The following is a 22650-nucleotide window of genomic DNA, read 5'->3' as shown; positions in this document are numbered from 1 at the left end:
ATGATTCTTATTATAATTTGTAAATAGTATTATGATAAAATCATAGTTATATTATATCTATAGTAATCCTATAAGCATATAGTATAGATTGTGGTCATCCTCATAGAATTGTTGAAATTGTCCCTCTACTCAGTAGCCTATTTTTTTGTATTAGCTAATCTATTAAACTCGCATATGAACAATATAATATTTTAGTAATGAACTGCATTTTATTTTAATTATTTTGAAACTGTCATTATTTCAATTTTAGTTATGAAAGGTGAAATCTCAATCTCTCTCTTAGTACGTCACTTTCAATTTAATAGGTCGTTGGTGTATTCTCTAATTAATGTCCTCAATTTAAAAGAGAATAAAAAAAATAAATACCCCACATCTCCCTCCATACTCTCCTCTCCTTCCCGCTTTTTGTTCTCTAAACCTCTCTTTAATTCTCGCCTCTTATTTATCTTCTTCTATTTATATAAAGATCCTCTCTTGGTTTTCTTGGAACCCCATCAAATTCACTTTACCCAACCCACCTCAATAATTATTTTTTCACAAGGTAGGAATGTAGATTGAAGAATTTTTCACCTACATGGCAAGTACAACATACTAGTATATTATAAAATACGTATTTATTATTATAACAAATTTCTTATTACATTATTTTGAATAATCTTTATAATGTTATAATTACTCTTTAATAATGATGCTACTTTTCTATTAAAAATAATCAAGAAGATTATTATAGTTATAATGATTGTTATAATATAATTATGATCATTAATTATTGTGATAGTGCATATTACACTCATGATATTTCAAATAAATTTTAAAATAATATGTATATCAATTATTATGATAATATTATAATAATCATGTAATGATATTATCAATATTATCATAATAACATTGTTAACTACAAATTTTTATTATATGGTAATCATTCATATTATAATCATTATCGTATTTATATCACTATATGGCTATTATAAATATGAAGTTATTATTATAATAAAATACATCATATTATTTCATTGATGTTTTTGTAAGGTACTTATCACAATTATTATTATTGTTATTATCTATTTTTATATTACATGATACATTTTAAATATAATTATATAGTAGTACTTTAATATTATGTTATATTAAATCTGACACATTATTAGATTTTGATATTATACCATGAAGTATAATATATGAAATATAAAATTATATTTGAGCTATATTAAGTTATATTAAAATATTATGATGATGATATAATTTATGATATTATACAATGACATAATAGATAATGTTATAGAATATTATTATATAGTACATATCATATATAAAAGGTCAATAATTAGCTTTGTAGACTTATATAACTAAACTTGGATATTTTACTACTTTGAAGAGGGTAAAATTTATCTAGCTATTCGCATCATCATGTCTGAAATAGCTGCAAGTCAAACCTGTCGGACCGGACAAATTAGCCCGGCCGATTGGATTGGGCAATTTCGTGATTTAATCAAAATCGAAGGCGTCTTATAACTCATCTCCTCCGGCCTGGTATAAGGGACCAGAGAGTTCCGACCGTCAAGAACCCAAAAACCCTTCGAGCTCCAAAGGCTGCTCTCGTTTCGATCTCCGAGCGCGCGCTCGCTCTCCCTCTCTCTCTCGCCCTCATCGTTTGCGAATCCGAGAGGGAAGAGATATCGAGAAACCCTAACCCTAGCCATGGCGATTTGCATCAGGAGAGCTCTATCCTTGAGGAGCCTCCTCTTCCTTCGGGCTCCTCGCCATTTCAACAACCTCTCGCCTTTCTCCCACCTCGTTTCCAGCCATTCGGCGAGGGCTGCTTCTTCTCTTGGATTCCGTGGTGGTTTCGACCGTTTAGGCTCCGATTTCCTATTCGGAAATCGGAGAGGTTTCGCCAAAGGGAGGAAATCGAGTAAGCCGCTGGATTTCTTCCTTCGTCCTTCTATTTCGTCGTTTTCACGAATGCTGATTCTCATGTTCCGTTCTTATGCTTCTGATATCTGATCTAAAGTTGGTATTTTGCCTCCTTTTATGTGCCTTTTTTTTGGTTTAGTTGATAGTAGTGTAAATGATGGTAGATAGTGTCACTGTGCTGGTGTTTGATGGTACCTGGTAAAGTTTGAACTAGTCTTGCATTATGACCGTGTTAGTTCAAGTATGAGTATTTATTGAACAACAATTTGTTTTATTAAATTCTTCTCAATAACTCTACAGCATTTCGTGCTTTGCTTCTGCAATGTTTAGGTAACTTGTGCATATATGTACGCTAGCATTCCAATAAACTGCGTTTCAGTAGAAGACATTCTGATTTGATCCATAATTAATATCATTTCCATGCTTTTTTATTTTTCATTTCTAAAAGTTGTAGCAGGTGATTGTGAAAATGAATTTTAATCAATATACAGGAAGGAAATGGCGATAATGGATATTTTTTTTGCATTTAAATGGTGACTAAGACACAAGGGAAGAATTTCGTTTTCTTTTAGTTTTGGGTAGAAGTGCATGTGGGCTAGTAGTTTGAAATTCAACCTCAACCTGAACTGATTTGGACCTATTCTAAAACCTGGAGCTCTGAGTCAGTTGAGAATCTAACCCATAATTGAACTTAATCGAGTCAGAATCTGGTCTAGAAAATCCGAATTTATTTCACCTAAATTGGCTAGATCCAGCTTGAAGTTGCTCACAAATCTGGATCAGACCTAAAAATTTATTTGTCTTTACTTTCAAGATTCAAATCAAAGTTAAGGTTAGATACGAAGCTAGATGTCTTACTTTAATTTAGGCCTCAGATTCAACTTCTATAATGGCATAACAAAGATGATGAAAAGGTATATGGTGCACAAAATCAAGACTTTTCAATATTATATCCCAACAAGGGTAATATAGAACGTATTCTTATTTGATTCTCCTTGATACGAAAGTTGAGCTTTCTCGGTTATCAGTTTTAAAGTCTTAATGATCGACTTTCTACTAAAATGGAGCTGTTGATTAGTTGGCATATTTTTGTTGTTTGAAAATGAATGATACTTGGTTATGGTGTCCTTGTTTTCCTTTTCCCCCTCTTTTTCTGTTTTGGGGTTTTTGGTTTTTTTTTTTTTTTTTTTTGGGGGGGGGGGGGGGGGGGGCGGCGGCGGAGGGGGGAAGGTAGGTGTTGTCTAGGAGTATACCAGACTTACCAGTTTTTCAATACTGTGGAATGGAACATATTGCCACTATAACAGTCCCTAACATACTCTTTTGTTCTGAAACTGCACGTGATATGCTTGTGAACAAGATAACATTGCATCGACCTGAAATTGGACTCACAAGGAGCCATCTAACTAAAAGTTTGAAGGTGATGAATGTAGCCATATGATTATTACTGTAATCATAACCAGTAACCGTACATTTGTTATATGGGCTATATGACTGAACATGTAACGCTGGCCACACTTTTAGTGAACTCAGCTGCATCAAACTACTTCCCCTACGATGAACAAGGATTATTTTGTGTTTTACCTCCAATAGTTCACAGAGGGTCCATTTCGTTGCTACCATATCCCCAGTAAAGGTAAAGGAAAAACAAGATTTCTTTTTTCATGGAAAAGAAAAGCTTTCTGTAGGTTGAGAAATAAGTTTTTGAAATATGTCAATTTTTTGTTGAAACAAACAGATGGAAAAATATATTCCAAGGATAATAAGTTTTCCAGGCAGTTTTTCTTGCAAGGAAACAAACTCTTAATTTCAAAGTGCTGAATTTTTAGTGCACCAGCATACTCTTTCTTTTCACCTATGGAGCTGCATTAGTGATTTCTCTTTGTGTGGAACCTTTGCTGTATCAAAAACTGAGCATTAATTTTCTGGACAAAGAAGATCTTACAAGTTATAGTACTTATTTATCTGGCCATGAAGAGAATAGGATATTAGATATATAATGGAGATCTGAGATTTAAGTTTGCCCTGCTACTTTTGACAAACCTGCTCATGAAATCTTTCTATAAGAAACATATTGAAGACTTCATTTGGAAATTGCAGTCATCAGATCTTTTAACTTTGTAAAGGCCATGCTTATTTCATGAAGGGCTTCTTCTGATGTTTCTCTACTTGCTATCTGGTAGAGAATGAGAATGATGGTGATACAGTTCAAGTTGTTCCTGACATAGGACCTACTGTGAAGTCAACTGCTACTTCACAAATGGAGGCAGCAATTGCCGCTTTAGCACGAGAATTAAGTAAACTCCGGACTGGAAGAGCATCCGCAGGTATATTTTCTATGCTTCGTTTCTAGAATGCATTTTTGGCCCTCTGCCCAGATTTTGCAAGATTGCAGGGTTAAATGTCCTTTACAGGGATGCTTGATCATATCGTTGTGGAGACTGGTGGTTCAAAGATACCCTTGAATCATGTTGCTGTTGTTTCTGTCCTAGATGTTCAGACCCTCTCAGTGACACCATATGATCCTAATGTAAGCGAACTCTTAAATCTTAATCCTAATCTTTCTGTGGTTGCATATTCTGGATGTTCATCATTTAGGTATGATCTGGTGCTTGTATATTTCTGCTGTGCTGTATAGACAACCTAACACATAGTTCATTTCCCCAAGAAAGATTATATATATGGAAATAAGGAACAAAGTGATACTAGAAAAATGAAAGTAAAAGAATTGTTATTTCTTTATTTAAGTGATGTAACATAACAGGCCAGTAAGATATCCAAGCAAGAGCAGTTCCATATAGCTGTAACATCATGATTCATATGTCACTTTCTGAACTTGTCAAAGCAACCACACTGTCCACCTAATTTGTTTTTTTTGTCTCATTAATTGTTCGTGAGCCATATATGTTTATTATCAACTTTTGAAATGCCAAGAAATGGTCATATATAACATCATAGGAGTCATACGATACAAAAACAAAAAACTCTTTCCATTGAATATGTAAATGAGACACTATTTGAGGATTAAATTGTAAAATATCAGTTTCATGCTTCTTAGAGCTTGACATTTGAGATGCATTTGCACCAAAATTACATGTACTTGGATTGAAATGGACCAAAAGTTAATATAAGTTTACATACATTATTCTAGTTCAAAATTTGAGGTCAACCAAAGCAATAAAATATATGTTAGTAAAGAAAGCAAAATATAATGTTGCAACTATAGGATGTCAAAGGAAAAAACACCTTCACTTTGTTAGCAAGAAAACCTTGATTGATGGGGATGGGGTAACTGGTTCATTTGTTTATTAGGCATTTAGGTTGGCCAACTCAGAGAATGGTAGACTTTTAAAGAAATATTTATTTTTAATGCAATTGATTGTTGTGTCTACTTCCTGATGGTTCAAGTTATGGGGAGTCACCACCAAGTCTTATTAGGGAAATTAGGAAATTTATGGTTAGGGATATGGTCTTTTTTAGGATAAGGATCTAGGTTATCAATGGGGATGAACCCTTAGATGCACCCCATTACGGCATTACCCCTTCAGTTGGAGGTCCTAAAGGTAAGATGGATAACCCTACTCCTACTTCATCCTAGACTAGGGTTTAAACAAAGAAACTCCAAGAAAAAAAAATAAAAGAGGAGAGGGAGGAGAGTGAATAGAGAAGGTTGAAGATGTAGAGCCTCAATGCTCTTAATGCAACTTCCTCTCCATATCCCCGTGGTATCGGGCCTCTACTTGGAGATTGCCCCAACCAAGGGGAGTAAGGAGGTATTCTTCCTTGCTTAAGTTGCTAAGATTAGGCTAGAATGGTGGAAAAAGGCTAGTGCTAATGGCTTCTTGGAGGTAGTGGCAAAGCATAAAGAAGAGTAGAAGCTAGAGTTAAGGATTTAGTTTGGCATAGTCTTCTCTAAAGCTTGCTAATTTCTCCTCTCTTTTTGGCGGGCCATTTATAGAGGGAGAATGAAGGGATAGATGGCCAGGATTGATTAATCTATGTGGTACCCTTAATCTAATGGTTTAGTACTAAGATCAGTAGGCTAAGGTGATTGTCTAGGGGGCAAATGAGAGGATTGATGAGGTGGTTTATATTGGAGGGTGGAGATTAAGGGGGTTGTATTTGTTGGCTTGTGATAGTTTGGATGACCAAGATTGAAGGAAAAGGTTGGATAGCTAGGATTTAGTCTTATGGATGGTTCTTAGGATCTATGGGCTGTGAGTGAGTATGAGATATCATGATGTGGTGCAACATTTTCTGAAACCACTTGAACTGGATGGGTCGGCCTGTACTGAACCGAGCAATCCGCCCATACTGAACTGAATAGACATGAAATTTGGATGGTTCAACCCATTGGGGTCGGTTCGGCGTATAAAACCCTCCTAATCCTTCATATGGCTGCTTCAACTATTCTCTCTCTTTCGTCTTTTTGATGTCGATCGATGTCTTTGCCCTCGAACGAAACCAAAGATGACCTCATCGTTCTCGATCAATGCCATGGGGGCCCTCGTCGACATCTCCAGCTTTGATTAATGGTTAAGGTTAGGATTTGGAGCTTCCGGTTGCTGTTGCCGACAAGGTAAGCCTCCTTTTCTGTCCCCTTCCTCTCCCTCCCTCCCTCGCTCTCTCTTTCCCCCTTTTCTTCTCTCTCTTGGCCCTCTCCATAAGCCCCCCTCTCTATCTCCCTCCCTCCCTCTCTCTTCCTCTTCTTCTCCATTGCCCTTGAACAACACCGAAGATGAGACCCATCATCCTCGATCGACGCCGACGTCGATGTCTCTCCCTTAGTACGCCTCTCTCTCTCCTCCCTCTTCCCCCTCTCCCTCTTTCGCCCATTCTCCTCTCTCTCTCTTGATTCTTTTCCTTCTAGTGCTAGGGTTAGGGTTTCTCCCTCTCCTCTCTCCTCTTTTCCTGATTTTCCATCTTTGGTATTCCTTGGCTTGGCATGGTACACATTGGTACTGTACCTAACCGGCCGCAGGCTGATACAAGCCTCAGTACTAGTTTAATGAACCTTGATATGGAGGCTAGTTATTGACTAGGAGGAAGGTGGCTTGGATCCATGAAGTGGATGGCAAAATTTGTGGAGGGTGTGCTTCTTCTGAGTGTATTTCTTTCAAAGGCCAGGATGAGAAGAGAGCAAAGGGTAGTTAAGATTTAGGGAGCCTTAGATCTAGGGGCCAATAGAGATGCTAGATGAACAAAGGGGATTGTCTAGAGTAGATGTATTTTGGATTGATGTGTATAAAATATAAAGGACTAGGATTTTTTAGAGAGGTTGAAGGAAATATCTAATGTTAAATAAATAGGTGACTCAGGGATGGTGTGAGGGTCAAACACATAACAGAATGCACATCATCATTTTGGATCTTAGAGTAGGAAGAGGTAGTTGGGGGAAGTCTCTCATCTATCTCGTTAGGGAGTGGAAGTTGGTGCGAGCTTGTGCATATGAGAAGATGGAGTATGGAGGGACAATTGTCACATAGGGAGGGAATGGGTCATAACATTTGTTAAAGAGAATCATGAGTCAATTAAGGTGAAGGATATGATGCAACTTATCAATCATATGGACAAGTTGTCCCAAAAGGGAAGAAAAGAGAAGCTAAAGTGGGGGTGGTTTTATCGATGTGCACACTTAAATATTTAAGAAAATATTCTACATGGTGTAATTTGTTCTAGGAAAATGGAGGTGAGAATATGAAGGAATGAGGGTGTGGCTTGGTGGTTAGGCTAGGATGCAAGCATAAGTTCTTTAGGTCATTTATCCTTGGCATGTTGCATTTGGCCTCAAGTTAGGCTAATTGGATTTGGGTTGAATTGGGGTGGATCAGGTCAGATTGAGACGGATTGGGTCGGATTGAGACTGGATTCGATCAATTTAGGGGTTGGATTGGATCAGATTAGTTTGGATTGGACCAAAGTAGATTGGATTGGGTTAGATTAGGAGAGATTGGACTGGATTGGGATACATCCAAGCAAGGAGAAGTTATTTCATCCTATGACAGTTGAGGGGTATGTATAATTGGTAAATGATTTTGTTCTAGATCTATCATTTAGCCAACCCAACCCTAGGCTGGGATCTCCTTCGGTCGGTGGAAAAGGGAGAATATATTGATGGCGACTCTGCTTTTGGATTGCAAAGCAGGGACAATTATGACATTAACTTGGGATGTAATCTTGTAGACACCCCTAAGCTTTTGCAGGGTGAAAGAAAGATTTTTCCTTATTTGGTTGCACCCAATCTAGCCTAACTTGACCCAATCTAGTCTAATCCAATCCTAATCCAATCATTTCCTATCTAACCGAAACCCAATTAACCTAGCTTGGGGTCAAATAGAAACATTTCCTGGAGATAGCCTAGAAAACCTACACCTGCACCCAATTTAATCCACCTTGCATCCAATGTAGGATCTAGGCTAGTCGAATCACCTACCTACACGCTCATCCATTTGATGCCTTCGAACAAGCGTGCACCATATATGATATTCTCTCATGCATAGGGTGTGCACCGTGCCCTTACTCCACCTCACCTTATTCATGATTTCTTTTTAACAAACTTTGCCCCTTATTTGACAATTGTCCCCTAACATTTCCTTCGCTCACGCACCTAACCTCACAGTAAATCCCACTTCCTTATGAGACAAAAGGGAAAATTTCTCCCTACTTCCCTCTTCCCCTTTTTATATCCAAAACTATGACATGCATTGGCCCTTTTCTCATGTAGGTTTGGCCTGTAGGCTGTTGCTTAGTAACCTATTTAACGTTTCAACATTTCCATAAGTCCCTCATTTATGCCCATTGATCTAGCTATAGAAACAACCTAGCCACTAGCTTCTCATCCCTGGATCCATTTCTTGCTCTTCAAAATTCTAGCCCATATTTCTCACACACATCATTATTCTGAGAAAAGTCTAGTCTAGCCAATTCCCTTTGCCAATCTGACATCTCTATTGGCCCTTAGATTTAAGATTCCCTCTATTTTCCCATCTTAATTTTTTGAAAGACTAAGCATACCTTTCATAAATCGTAGCCATCCACCTCAAGGATCCCTCTTCCCTCCTAGCCAATAACTTGTCTTCACATCATGATAACACACCTCCCTTGTTGCCACCCTTAGAATCCTGTAGAAGACCTAATTCTAGCTTCAAATATTGGCCATCCAAACAAACATAAGCCAAGAAACACAGCCACCCTCAGTCTCCATCATCCAGTCTAAACTACCTTATTAATCCTCTCGTTCACCCCATAACCACTTACATCGAACATTTCATCCTAGCCCTAAGCCATTGGACTTGAATCAATCCTAGCCTTTTATCCCTCTATAAATAGGCCCCCCAGCCCTAGCTAAATATATAGGAAAAATAGGGAAGACCTCCTTAAACTTCTTGTTTGGGGGCCTCTCTATGTAAGTCCCAATAACAAGGGGATAAGGAGAAGAAGTTGTGTCAAGAGCATTGAGACGCCACAGCCCCATCCTCCCTCTTCTCTCTTCATTCTCTCTTTTTATTTTCCTTTTGAGCCTTTTAATGAGCCTTTTAATTTACACTCAACCCTGACCTAAAATAGGAGTACATTGTCCGATTTTACCTTTTGGACCTCCATCTTGGAGGGGCAATGAGGTGCATCTTAGGATCTTTCCGCATTACTAACCTAGATCCTTACCTTAGAAGTCTTATTCCTAACGTGATTTCCTAGTTTCCCTGATAAGACCAGGTGGCGACTTCTAGCAACCCATGACCGTTGAGACGCGGACCATATATCGATAGTATAAATTCAACCAGGATAGTTTTCATCCCACATTAGAAAATGAAGTCATAGGAAGATCTGCATTAAGTCCAAACCTTGTGTATAGTCATCTAAGCACTAGATTAGATTTTTCCACAAATTGACTAACAATGCTTATGATCAAACATTTAATCAATGTTAAAACAGTTTTTAACATACCATGCGTATTCCCTTGTTAAGGACTCATCTACATTGATTACCGTGCAGGCATTTGTTCTATATCTAATAGTATTACCCCAATCTTTCTTATTATCTTAGTCATTTGTGTAGGTTGATGCAAGAGGATGTTTATTTTCTGTTGTGATATTTTAAAAGAATATTTATCTTAGTTTTCTATGACAGCACAATAGCTGTGACTAGCTTATCATCAAATGAGCATCTTGATATCATAGACAGTTTTTAAGTAGCTTGTTTCTTGGAATTTTTTTTTACCAATTGAAGGCTTCTCGATGCTCACAGAGACTTTTCCATTTATTCTTAATGACATTATTCAATACGTATTTATTCTTTACCTCTTTCATGGTTGAAGCTGGAAGTGCTGACGATGCGAAGAGTTGGGCTAACATTTAATTTTAAACCTGTTTAGCAGTGCCACTATTAATATTTTTAAAAGTAGATCATTATTGGAGGGCTTCATGGATAATTTGGATCAAGTATGCTTGTGGATTATTTGTTATTTAAAGGTCTTGTATGCCCTAGTTAAATAGAAATATGAGTATGGATATGGATAGATATTTGTACTCTACCTACTTAAATTCAAGCGATGTTTTAAAAGGTGGCTACTGTAAGCATGGTGAAGGGACAACATAGTGCATATGTGTTATGCAGGCACATATATGGTTGGTGTTTTTAAGTATTGTTAAATTATAATAGTTAAAGTAATATTATTAACAATAACAAATAGCAATTGCCACTTACTACTTAATACCGAATCTTAGCTGCCAGAATTGGGAGCAGATGCAGGAGCAGCTGCAGGTGCGTGTCTGGGGAAGCAGATAATTTATAAACATTTTTAGTAAGGTAGCGCTCGGAAAGCAGGTGTAGGTTCAAGATTTTGGGAAGATTTCAAAATGGATGGATTACCCTAGGCAGAAGACTCTGACCACGAAGTACCTAATATCAATAGTTATAATATTTTTAGCAAATTAACATTATTAACAATATGTAAACATGGCCCGGCCTTAACTCCCATATAGTTAATAATGTGAGTCCTCAACAGTTGCATTGGCTCACATAAGGGTGGGCTGTATATGGGGCAGCATAATGTTAAGTGGCCACCTGCTCAGCCAGCCCATGTGTTAGTAACTGCATAGATGGGATGCAGTGTGGTCTGGGGACTACATCTGCATATGTGGGTGCATATACCACCTTATTAAGACAGTAATTTCATTCAATGTATAATGAGTTTTTGACAGCCACGGGCATCATTTTTGATGGATTAATGTATTCCAGTGGGTAAACTTGTGCCAATGGTTATATATCTGCCACTTTTTGTCATGTGAGATTCATGCGCACAGAGGCATGCACTTCACTGGATAAGAAGCAATAAAACTTTAGAAAAAAAAAACCTGTGCCAAGATTTCATACTCCAACATGTGTGTGCTGTAATACGGGTTTCCCGTATTTATACTGGATGAGGCCTTAAAGGTTGAAAATGCTGGTTGCACAATTCAATGAGCTTAGCCTAATTCTAGTGAATCGGTTTGTCCAAAGTCATTTTATCATGAAAAATAATTTTTAAGACGACAACAGCACTTGCTGTGAGTCTGAATATGAAAAATACTGGTCTTTGTACGTATGTTTTCAGAGTGTACCTACAACATTCTTCTATATCCAGTTAGCAGTCTAATTTTTGTTTTATATATTGGATAAATCTTTCAACTAAGAGGCACTGAATTCATGTCACCTCTTTCTGTTAAAGTTACATGGTGTCAACTCCCTCAAAATGTGTTATGCTTTGATTCAGATCTATACTCAACTGTAGAATGAAGCCACTTGCTAATATTTGCTATAAAAAAATTCTGAGCTTTAGAGGTATTATGGTTTTTATGAACCATAGTATGCCTTCTTATTCTTCTGGACAAAGGGATGTGCCTGAAGTTTAGGAGAGTTTGAATTTGTCTAAGGCGAGTTTATTTGCTTTTGCATCCATTAAATCTTTTAACATGCCCTGTAAGCCATCTTGGCTGCATATATATGATTTGTGCTATGTGGCTCTTATTCTAGCTCGTATTTTAGTTAATAATTGCTGCTCTTCTTTGCTAAGTGCATGTAGGATTTATTATTTTTATGTTCATAGTTGCTTCCTTGTATTTAATGAGCCTTGTTGACGATCTCTCCTGTTACTTGAAAATCACCTCATGTTTCATTACTTGGATGTCGCTTGTATTTACGTAGCCTTTTGAGCTATCTGGCCTGGAAGCATGAAGACACTTTGTTTCGGTGCTTAATATGAATCTGACGTCATCTAATATTTGTGACATTATATTCTTAGAGTGTCCCCCCCCCCCCCCCAAAAAAAAAAAAACCAAAAGCTTAAAAAAAAAAAAAACCAAAAAACATACTTGGATATCTGGTTTTCTTTGACTATATAATGGCAATAAATAGGGGGAGATATCATCAGCTTTATCTTTAGGCAGTGCAATTTCGGGCTGAAGTTGTTCTTTGTTCGTTTCATCTTGTCTATTGCACTCTTTTGTATTTCTGGCTGTCATCGATATAAGCAACTTCTTGCTTCTAAACTAACATTAACATCAACCTATTTGATTCACATGGTTTGACTTCCTCACAGCAGGTGCATTCTTTTTTCTTCCTTCCTTACTGCTTCTTTTTGATTATGTTATAGAGCATCAGGATGTCATGGACCTTTGTAACTTGACTATGAATTTCTTTGTATCTTTGCTCTCTTTATAATGCATTTTATAATTCGTTTGGAGAGGGGTGGTTTGAGAGCTAACTTTATGAGGCACATAGATCATGAAAACTACCATGACGATTGTGTGCGGCAGCTGGAACATGGTTATCAATATGGCCTTCCTAATTCATTTCTGTTAGATCTTTGATCAAGTTCTCTTATTATCAGTTCATCTCCATCCTAAGTCATTTTCCTTCCCCTTGTTGAGACGCTCTTTTAATGCATCGTATTGATTTTTTGTGGCTGATGCCCTCTTTTTTCCCAGTGCCTACCTTATTCATATCCATGCTTGCTATGTCTTCTTCCATAGAGAACCCGTTTAGGCAATTTACCATTCTCTCACATCACTGCCTTGGTCCATCTTGACTGGGGGACATCCTCCCATCACTTCGGTTGATACTGGTTGAGCTTCCCTCTATTTCTAGATCCTGCGTATCACTACATGCAAGGAGGGTATCCTCTTCATAGACTCTCACAAGTGAGTCCTTGTCATCAGCCCCTTCCATGGTTTCTGATGATCTTTTTTTCTGCCTTACCTCTTCCTCCATTCCAATATGCTTGCTCTGAAAATCATTCTCTTGCTTGTTATGGGCGTTAATCAGCCAGAGGCTGTGTGGTGCTGAGGGCAAATTTCAGCCTGTGATTGAAAGACAACCCAAGTCTGGGTACTTTCCCAAGTATGCCGGGCTCAAATCAGCCCCTATTAAATTTTTACCAAAACTTAAGCCTGATCAAAGCTAAAAACATTTAGGCTTCCTAGTTTTCAGGTCAAGTCAGGCTTTATGTCGTGAATCTTAGACCAGGCGAGTCTTTAGCAAGTCGATATTTTGGCCACTCAAAGCTTTGCCGGCCATTGACAGTACTGTGCCATTGACAGTACTGTGTCAAAGCTTTTGGTCTAACATCTTAGGATCTATGATGTCGCATGTGCTTAGTATCTGCACCATCAGGAGGGCATGGCCATGGTGCTCTAATATCTTTAGCATACTATAATTGAGACCTTGCTCTTCTCTAAAAGGGGAAGGCCCGCTATTTACTGTAAATGATATTGCAAGCAAAAATATGTTCAGTGGCTTGATTGGTTTTTAAAGGAGCTTGGTTTGCAAGATTCCCATATAAACATGTGGGAGCAATATTCAATTCTTTTCTAGAAAAGAACAAGTATTGAATGATTTGCTTATGCTGAAGCTATACAACTTTTTTGGCCTCAGTCAAAATTTAAATGTACTGGTTAGCTATGAAAGTAGCTGTTAGTTATTTGAGTATCTAAAAATGTTCCTTTCATCCCAGGCACTAAAGGCAGTAGAGCATGCAATCCTTTCATCTCCATTGGGTTTAAATCCGACTCCTGATGGCCAACGAATAATTGCTGCAATCCCACCGTATGTCTCTAACCTCCAATATTCATAATTTGCTTGGTTACCAAAATTCAACTAAACTTTTAGAACTCTCAGGAATGGTAGTCAGAGTTGTTATAGTTAGCTGGGCTTCCCATTTATCTCCTTTTTATCTTTCATCTAATAAAAATTTCATACAAATTCTATGCCATTTTCATTATTGCATCAGCTGTGCTTGTGACTTACCTTTTGTGTTTTTGACGTTTACTATGGTCTTCCAGATTGACCAAGGAGAACATGCAGGTAAGCTCTTTCAAGAACATATTTCATTCACCTCTTTCCTGCTTCAATCCTATAGTCTCTCACTTTGTTTCTTTTTTCAGGCTTTGTGTAAGGTGGTTGCTAAATCAGCTGAAGTTGTTAAGCAGAGTATCAGAAGAGCGCGACAAAAGGTATAGGAGCAATTTCTTTAAGTTATTTGTTTTTTAATTATTATAATAAAAATGGATGGTTATCTTAATAATGAAACTGGGACAAAATAGATTCACGAGGTCAAATTATGATTAGTATTTGCAGTCACACCCTTCATAAACTAAGCAGAAATAAAATCCCATCCCGGGATACTCGAGCCCTTTGTTTTTCTCATTAAGCATTTGGATGAAATGCTGTCCAAATTCACCTCCTAGTGCAATTTAAATTTCCATGCTAGTTTTCCAACCTGTGCCGTCAATTATGCGTAATCTCATTCTTTTTTCACCGACAAGGGATTGATATGGTCTTTGTAGGCATTCGATTCAATAAAGAAAGCAGCTTCAAATATTCCCAAAGATGATGTAAAGAGACTTGAAAAGGAAGTGGGTAAACGAATCAAAACCCCTTTTTAAAGGTCATACTTGATTTAATATATAACGTGCCACTCATTACTTTGCCCAGGTTGATGATATGACAAAACGGTTTGTCAAGTCAGCAGATGATATGTGCAAGGCAAAGGAGAAAGAGATCACTGGGAACTGAACTGCATTTTAAAGTTTTTCCCATTCACCTGGAAGTATATCTTAGCGACGAGAGTTACCATGCAACATAGCATGCCTTTACAGGAATACTTGCAGAATAGAAGCATTAAAACTAAGAGGGTAAATAGGCCATTCTTAAAATCTGATGTTCATTTGGAAGATAGACGCTGACTAGTTCCCAGCTTTACTGCAGTTTTCAAATTGTAACCGGTAAAAGTTTTTCCATAAAGCAAAACTTATTAACACGCTTGTGTTGAATTTTAGCTTGTGAAGATAACTCTTTGATTTAAACATGTCATTGATCATGTCATTTGGGGCTCGTTTGGTTCGCGTGAGCATTTTTTTCCTCTAGAAAAAAGATTTTTAGGAAGAGATTGCCTGGAAATGTATTTTTGGCATGTTTGGTTTAACATGGGAAGTGACAGATTTTTAGAATGCTTATGTTTGTTTGATCATCTACTTTCCTAAAAAGTTGTATAATTTCTATTATACTCTTAATAAAAATTAGATCTTTAATGCATCTTTAATGCTGAAGGGCTTTTTTGGAAAAAGATAAAAATGGAGTGATTTTTGTCTCATGAGAAAGTAACTTTTCTATGTTTTTCATTAAAATTTTTTTTTCATGAATTGTGGAAATCATATTTTCATGAAAATATAACTTTTTCATCTCTTCTTTAAAAATTCCAACCAAACAAGAGGTATTTTATTATTTTTTTGTTGACCATATTTTTCCCCCTCTTTTTTTCGCGAACCAAACAAGCCTTTGATGGCATGCGGGGTTCTCATGCTGGCACGGCATTAAAAAAACCCTTTCCAACTCGCGAGATTGAGATTGAGATTAGAATTGAATCTCTCTCTCTCTCTCTCTCTCTCTCTCTCTCTCTAAAATGTATACAACTGTTTAGGATGCAGGCCGTTTCTATGTTTTATTATATTTGTACTGGCTTCCTTCTTTCCTTCATCTTTTTGGATGTGGGTAACTAAGCCCTATCAAGCTAGCATGGGATACTTGACCCTGACGCCACCTTTATCTCTATGGCGGAGAAGGTGGTTCAGGCGAAAACTCAGGCTTCTGCTGATCCACAGTTACCATACCCTAGACTGACTGTGCCTGTTCTTGCTATAAGCTATGCCCATTGTGCCACCTGCTACATTAGAGGTGTTCTGACGGAAGTCTTGTCCTCTAGAAAGGTTGGTGACAATTTTACCTCGTCAGATACAACTACAAGAGCACCGAGCCCATGGTGATCTTAGCATCACGCCATGCAGACGCCAGTGCTCCGAGACAGGACAAAAAAAAATCTCTTCGGTAGTCGCATGCATATCTTGCACCTTTAATGCACAAGATATGCTAACATCACTGAAGCCATAGGCTGTGAGTACGTTTCCTAATAGACTGTTCTCATTTTACCGGTCAAGCATCCTACAAGCTCTCACCCATTTCCTAAAGACAGCAAAATATAAATTCCCCCACTCCTGCGTTCACCTGGTATTCTTTTTGTGTATCCTAACCTGAGAACCAATCAAATATTCTTGGATATTCCCACTTCCAAATCTTGTATCTAAATAGTATTTAAGGAATGCACTGAGAGAAATCTACATTTTATCTAAATTCAAACTATGCACCAGTCAAAACCAAGGAACAAAAGAAATAGCTGACTTCGAGCTGAAGTCCAGACTCTCTCTTTTACAGCATATCATCCAAAAGACCGCTTCTAAAAGATATCTCAGGCTTTACTCCCCTACCACTCACTCCTCTCCTCTGCTAAAAGCTGCCTTTTGTCACCAGCCTGATCCCCCTCACCCAGAGCTCTGCCAGCTCCTTCCCACCCTCGCACACAAAGTGCACCTCCTTGCCCTTGGCAGTCACCACTCTGAACAGCCCCGGCTCGTACGCATCCCCCTTTCCTTTCCTCTTCCTTTGAAACGCCGAGCTTCCCCCCACCTCAGCCTCCCTGCACACCACATTCCTGCGACTCGACTTGCCCCACCGCAGCACCCCTGCAGCCCCCACCATCCTTAAAGCCTTCCTATGGGGCGATCCCTTACCACGCTTTGTGTGCTTCATCACACACCTCCCTTCCAAGACCAAGACCCTAGCTAGCTCATCCAATATCACAGTTTCTGCCTCATTGCCGAACTTAGCATTGGTCCTTGCTAGCGAAATGGCGGTCTCGCCTCGATGAGTTTTGATATCGCATCTGGCACCAGAAGCAATCAAGAGCTCGCATAGCGCTCCATGGCCTTCTCTTGCTGCCAACATCAGTGGTGTGTACCCATCTCCATCAGGCATGTTGACATCACAGCCCCTGGTGGTCAAGAGCCGCACTGCAGCCAAGTCTCCACGCCGAGCAGCACAGTGCAGAGCATAGAATCCTCCTGAATTGCCCTTCTCAAGAGCGAACTCGAGCATCACCTGCTCGAAAAGATCCGGATCGCCGTTCGACTGAGAAAGCGTGATTGCTGTCTCCCCTGCTTGATTCCTTAGCTTCACATTGGCACCGGCGAAGACTAGGAAGCGGAAGGCATCAACATGGCCTTCCTTGGCTGCAACCATAACTGGTGAGAACCCATTCTCATCTTGCTCATCGATGTTGACCTCTGGCCGCATCAACAATGTTTCCAAGGCTTCGACATCACCAAGGCGTGAAGCAAACATCATTGGAGAGAAGACAGATGAATCACTAGATCGAGGAAACTTCCCTGACCGAATCGCATCAAGAACAGCACGTTGGAAGCCAATGCTCCATCGGTTTGAAGCAGCAACTAACGCAGCGGATGCACCGGCAGAGCTAACCAGACCAAGATCAGCACCAGCTGATGCAAGAACCTTGAGGCAATCATCGCGCTTATGCCGTGCGCATAGCATCAATGCAGTCTCCCCAGAGTCCGTTCTTGAATTGAGGTCGCACCCTTTATCGATCAAGATCTGCAGGATTGAAGGGTGGCCGAGCCGGGCAGCCATGTGGATCGGTCGGAACTCGTTCTTCCTGCTCGTTTTCACTGGGAACTCGCAGTCAGCTCCAGATGCCAAGAGGGTGTGGACAGCACGGGGATTGGCACAGAGGATCGCATGGTGGAGAAGGGTCCGGCCGAAGTGTAGGGTGTTGGGATTGTAGTGCTGGAGGAGCAGTCGCAGTATGGTTCCAGTAGATTCAAAGTATTCGACAGCACACCAGGCAATGCTGTAGGGCTCAGCAAGCCCAGCTCCCACCCGGATCTCCTCGCCAGTTGCAGTGTCCCATGACCATGCACCCAGCCTCACCTTAGTTTCCTTCCTCACTCCAGCCTGTATCAAACAGTGTTTGAAAGATCTTGTTGAATTGTTGGTTTGGAAATTTTCCGAAAAACTAATTACAGATTCTTCTTTCCATTGGAATAATAGAGCCATTATGTTTATTGCTAAACTTGTTGGAGAGATGAAATAAAAACTAAGGTGATCATTAATGTCAAATGCTTGTGCATGGATTACATCCATCAAACTATTGCTATCTTTTTGCAGCTACTCATGTATTCACAAAATATGATCATACCTGAAGTAATCGCCGAACGACAGCTACCTGCCGGCTGACGATGGCGGCCACAATAGCTGTGCAGTTGACGTTGGTGTGCAGTGATGGCTTCAATGAGCGGAGCAGCATGCGATCGGTTGCATTTGGATCAACTCCACACTGCAGGAGATATTAACAAGTAGAAATTATTCAATAAAACATTAACTAAATAAACGCAATATAAAAAATTTTATTATTTTAGATCTGTGCTGGATAACAGGGAAAAATATAAGCTCAAATCACAAATCATAATAAATACTTTGAATTTTCGTATTTAATATTTTAATTATAATTTTATTCAATATATGAATCAAGCTATAAGTCCACATGTTCACAGGTGATTAAACTAATTAATTGATGATACTAGTAAAAAAATAATCATATTTTGTATTTGAGCAGGGTTTCTTGGAACATCGACCCAGATTTCAGCTCCACAGATCAATAACTCGAATTATTAGCATGCATAAATATTTTGCACTAAATTTGTTTATAGTTTAAAATTATCTTTTCAAAATTTTATTTCAGTAATTGAATGAAAAGAGAATTAGAAAAAAATTGGGTAAGATCCGCCCAAGAGCGGAGAGCCTTAACCGTGCGTGTAACAGGAAAGCCCGTAGGCCGTTCCCGTCCCTGTCAGGGGAGATGCCAACCGTCTCTCCTTTCAACGAACACACCAACAACATCCTTCTCTTTCCTTAAACAATATTTAATATGTTTAAAATAGGCGATGTGGGACTAAAAGCATCTTCGGACGCTACCAAGCAGAATCACTTAACAACGGAAAAGAAAGCAATGGTGCATACCTTGATGAGGGTGTCAACGACGTCGACGAATCCCCGTGCAGCGGCGGAGACGAGCGCGTGAACGGCGACATGCGGGCGGACAAGGTCGGATCCCATGAGGAGCTCCACCAGCCTCGCCCGCCCGTGGCAGCACGCCTCCACCACCGCCTCCTCGCACGCCGGCTGCGATGCCCCCGCCTTCAGCAGCACCTCCACCACCTCCGCCCGCCCCTCCCGCGCCGCCGCCGTCGTCGCATACCCCCTGAACAGCCTCAGGTTCACGTCCGCCCCCGCCTCCTGCTCCCAATCACAACCACAACCCCCAATTAACCCAGTCCAGCAGCCAAATTAATAATAATAATAATTACTTGAACCAAAACCAACCACCAGAAAGAGAGAGGCAATGAGGTACGGCCCAAAGATACGAACCCAGCAAGATCTCTCTGTGGACCAGGGGATGGGATTTGGCTTTGTTCTCGGGTTAGAACTCCGAAGTCCACGCACCTGGGAGGGGTCCCTCGATCATGAACCCAGATACTAACGTGGCATAACATAAAAGGTGTACATACGAAAATTTTGTTCCTGGACTCGATGATTAGCCGTCTGATCATAATGGGGACGACGACACCGACCATGATTGGGTCCCAGTGATCTTGGCGCGGGGGTATGTTCCAAAGGGGACAGCTGGCAATCATAGGAGTAAAGAGGAGGATAAGGCGTACAGGCGAGTCAGGAATCCCTCACTACAGTGGGAATGTGCGGGCACCCACTCGTCCCCTTGCACTCGCTCCACTCACCGGTCGCTCTCAGCGAACACAGAGATGCCTGCCAAGAGCCAAACAAGGCAGGCCAAAACAAAATGGGGGAGCTGAAATGGTTCATTAATTAGTCCCAAAAGTTGGTGGCGAACAAATAGATGAGGCCAACTTTGGTTCAGGATATAGTAATGCGATCGTAGCAATTGCGTGATGGCGAACCGGCACATTAATAGCCGCAGGAGATCACAGGCCGGGTTTGATCATTTTAATGGCCAGTGAAGGCACACCTCGCCCATGCCGTACGCCCAATTCAGAGCCAAATCCACTGGCGAGGGGGCCACAAATCAGTACGGCCAAGATAGGAGGAACAGCAAATGGACGGTGTGGATCTAATGATGCCGGATGATACGGCGCCGTATGAAACGCGGTACTTCCCTAGCGGAACGAATTGCGAAATGTGGTCCGAGGGAAACGAAACGAAGGTCGTGTGCGCGCGTGTCCATGCTCATTACCAGGAAGCAGTAAAGCACAAGTAGTCAAAAGTGTTCGTCTAATACGACCCTTGCCATTATCGCCCATTATTACGAGACGGTGATACTCGAGCTAAACTCCTGTTCAAAGCAAAAAAGATTAAACGGAAACGAACGTTTTTGATGCTGTTGGAGTGGATTTGACGGCTGGGATTGTGCGGCACAGCGAATTCGCTGTTCTTGGGGGAACAGGGAAACGGGATGAGCGGTGAGGAGAGGGGGGGGGGGGGGGGGGGGGGTTCAAGCAACCGCTTGGAATCCTCGGACGGGACGCGACGTCAAATAGTCCACGGAGGTCCACGTGGCAGGATGCGCCGGCGTTGGAGTTTGCAACGGCCTAGCCGTAACTTAACGGGAGATGGAAGCAGTGATGAGACGGACTTAAGACCTTCCGTAATGGAAGCGAGGTCACGCAAAACGTGACGCAAGAAAGATATCATCGGGAGGTTTGATAGATACACTCTCGGGACGGAGAAATCGGCGCTCTGGGATGCAAGAAAACAACAATGAAAAAGGAAAAAAAAAAAGCAAATGATGGTGTCTACTGAGAAAGACGGTAAGAGGCCCAACTGTCGTACCAAAGGAACAAGTGAGACCAAGATCCGGGCAATTAAATAATTGGAAGAGTCCCATGGTCAGGCCCGTCAAAGAGAGTGGAGATAAAACAAATAGAGTAGCAATATCAAAATCAAAATTAGAAAAAAAAAATGTGCGAAGATTTAGAAACATGGTTTCCGGTAATTTTTCTTACGAAAGAAAAATTTCTGGTGATTTTTTCTTAAATAAATAGATCATAAAAAACCGATAAATTCTCCAATAAAAATTGAAATGTCCAAAGAGTCCAACTCAAGCCTCCGATTCGGATTTTTTTTTCTTTAAAAAAAAAACGCGATGGGAGATAACAAAACAAAGAAAGAACAATAAAAAGAAGAAAAATCGGACTTAACCGAGCTTCCCTAAGAGAAAAGGGGGAAGAAGTGAGAGTCAGGGAAGAGAGAGAGCGAGACTGAGAAAGAAAGAGAGGATGGAATGGTACCAGGAGCTTGCGAACGAGGGGGAGGTGGCCGGCGTGGGCGGCGAGGAAGAGGGCGGAGACGTCGGTTCTGAGCTCGTCATATTCGACACGAACCTCGTCGGGGGCCTCCTCCCGGAGCACCACCTCTGCCCGGCGCCCCTTGAGGCACACCGCCCCGACGTAGTTGACGTCCACCATCGGATCCACCAGGCACTCCGCCGCCGCCATCAGATCCCCCCTCTCCGCCGCCTCCAGCAGCCTCTGCGACGCCTCCTCCGCCTCGTAGTCCACCGGCCACACCTGCTGCCTCCCCACCCTCCCCCCTCCTCCCCCTCCCCCTCCGCTGACCGCCATCCCCTGCCCAAACACCGTCATCAAAACCCCCACCTATCGATGATCGCCGATCTCCTCCTCTCCCCCTCACTCAATCATCGATCGCCGCCCTATGCTGCGGTCTCCGCCATCTCTCTCTCTCTCTCTCTCTCTCTCTCTCTCTCTCGGGAAACTTGAAAGCAGAGAGCGCCAGAGAGAGTGGGCGAGGGGAGAATTAATTTATAGTCGGAATGGGGGGATTTTACTGGGAGGTAAAGGAGGGGTGGAAATAAAAAGGTGGAGACGGACTGGCGAGTGGGACCCACGGCACAACGTGGTCCGGCTCGGCTCAGGTTGGGCTAAAGGGCTCGGCTAAATGTTTCGGCTTGATTAGGGGTTTTTTTTTTTTTTTTTTTTGCTGAAAAAAAGGAAGGGGGGGGGGGGGAGGAAGGGACAAGCCCACCCCCGCGTAGCAGCCCCGACCACTGGGCCCCCACCCCGCCAGGAGAATGTTCGATGCGGGTAGACCGAGTCGTGTGTTGGGCACCCCGACCTATTTTACTCATACCCTCCCCACCCGTGGGCCGGCTCAGTTATCCGACCCGATCCTCCGTGTGAGTACGTCACACATGGCACCACCCAGGCTACCAGCCGACCAGTAGCGCTTCCAGACCCCGTGTCCAGGCGTGGGGCATTCGGTCCCCGAATTTAATCGACGCCCGTGCGTTTCGAACCT

General features: G+C 41.0%; 2 protein-coding genes and 1 non-coding gene across 4 annotated transcripts; 1 reads left to right on the top strand and 2 right to left on the bottom strand.

The window, feature by feature from the left end:
- Window positions 1-1551: 1551 nt before the first annotated feature.
- Window positions 1552-15276, top strand: LOC103708535 (ribosome-recycling factor). Of its 2 annotated transcripts, none has more exons than XM_008793497.4 (8): window positions 1552-1915; window positions 4101-4244; window positions 4332-4447; window positions 13907-13998; window positions 14235-14256; window positions 14337-14405; window positions 14739-14807; window positions 14887-15276. In XM_008793497.4, exons 1-8 carry the CDS (start codon window positions 1702-1704, stop codon window positions 14965-14967), a joined length of 807 nt encoding a protein of 268 aa, XP_008791719.1. In that variant the 5' UTR covers window positions 1552-1701; the 3' UTR covers window positions 14968-15276. The 2 variants fall into 2 exon arrangements, with proteins under 2 accessions (XP_008791719.1, XP_017698670.1); XM_017843181.3 differs by having other exon boundaries at window positions 14739-14811; window positions 14887-15019.
- A 1206-nt stretch (window positions 15277-16482) lies between these two features.
- Window positions 16483-22114, bottom strand: LOC103708536 (ankyrin-3-like). Its single transcript, XM_008793499.2, has 4 exons — window positions 21624-22114; window positions 19321-19596; window positions 18500-18637; window positions 16483-18255 (listed from the first exon to the last, which is right to left on the bottom strand). The coding sequence occupies exons 1-4, from the start codon at window positions 21975-21977 to the stop codon at window positions 16732-16734; spliced, it is 2292 nt and encodes a 763-aa protein (XP_008791721.2). The 5' UTR covers window positions 21978-22114; the 3' UTR covers window positions 16483-16731.
- LOC113462823 lies at window positions 19066-19189 on the bottom strand. The gene has a single exon (XR_003385980.1). It is a non-coding gene; the product is annotated as a U6atac minor spliceosomal RNA (small nuclear RNA).
- Window positions 22115-22650: the final 536 nt, after the last annotated feature.

The sequence above is a fragment of the Phoenix dactylifera genome, chromosome 10 (assembly GCF_009389715.1).
Source record: "Phoenix dactylifera cultivar Barhee BC4 chromosome 10, palm_55x_up_171113_PBpolish2nd_filt_p, whole genome shotgun sequence".
NCBI classification, from domain to species: Eukaryota; Viridiplantae; Streptophyta; class Magnoliopsida; order Arecales; family Arecaceae; genus Phoenix; species Phoenix dactylifera.
Note: the sequence above shows the minus strand (reverse complement) of the source record. Positions and strands in the feature narration are given on the sequence as shown.

What these genes read in the sequence shown, in the direction of transcription:
- LOC103708536 (XM_008793499.2), bottom strand. Translation starts at nt 21,977, where the DNA reads ATGACGGTGTTTGGGCAGGGGATGGCGGTCAGCGGAGGGGGAGGGGGA. An exon ending in CCCTCGTTCGCAAGCTCCTG is followed by an intron (nt 19,597 to 21,623) that starts GTACCATTCCAT and finishes GATTGGGAGCAG; the next exon opens with GAGGCGGGGGCGGACGTGAA. An exon ending in TCGTTGACACCCTCATCAAG is followed by an intron (nt 18,638 to 19,320) that starts GTATGCACCATT and finishes TATCTCCTGCAG; the next exon opens with TGTGGAGTTGATCCAAATGC.
- LOC103708535 (XM_008793497.4), top strand. Translation starts at nt 1,702, where the DNA reads ATGGCGATTTGCATCAGGAGAGCTCTATCCTTGAGGAGCCTCCTCTTC. An exon ending in ATAATTGCTGCAATCCCACC is followed by an intron (nt 13,999 to 14,234) that starts GTATGTCTCTAA and finishes ATGGTCTTCCAG; the next exon opens with ATTGACCAAGGAGAACATGC. An exon ending in TCAGAAGAGCGCGACAAAAG is followed by an intron (nt 14,406 to 14,738) that starts GTATAGGAGCAA and finishes TGGTCTTTGTAG; the next exon opens with GCATTCGATTCAATAAAGAA.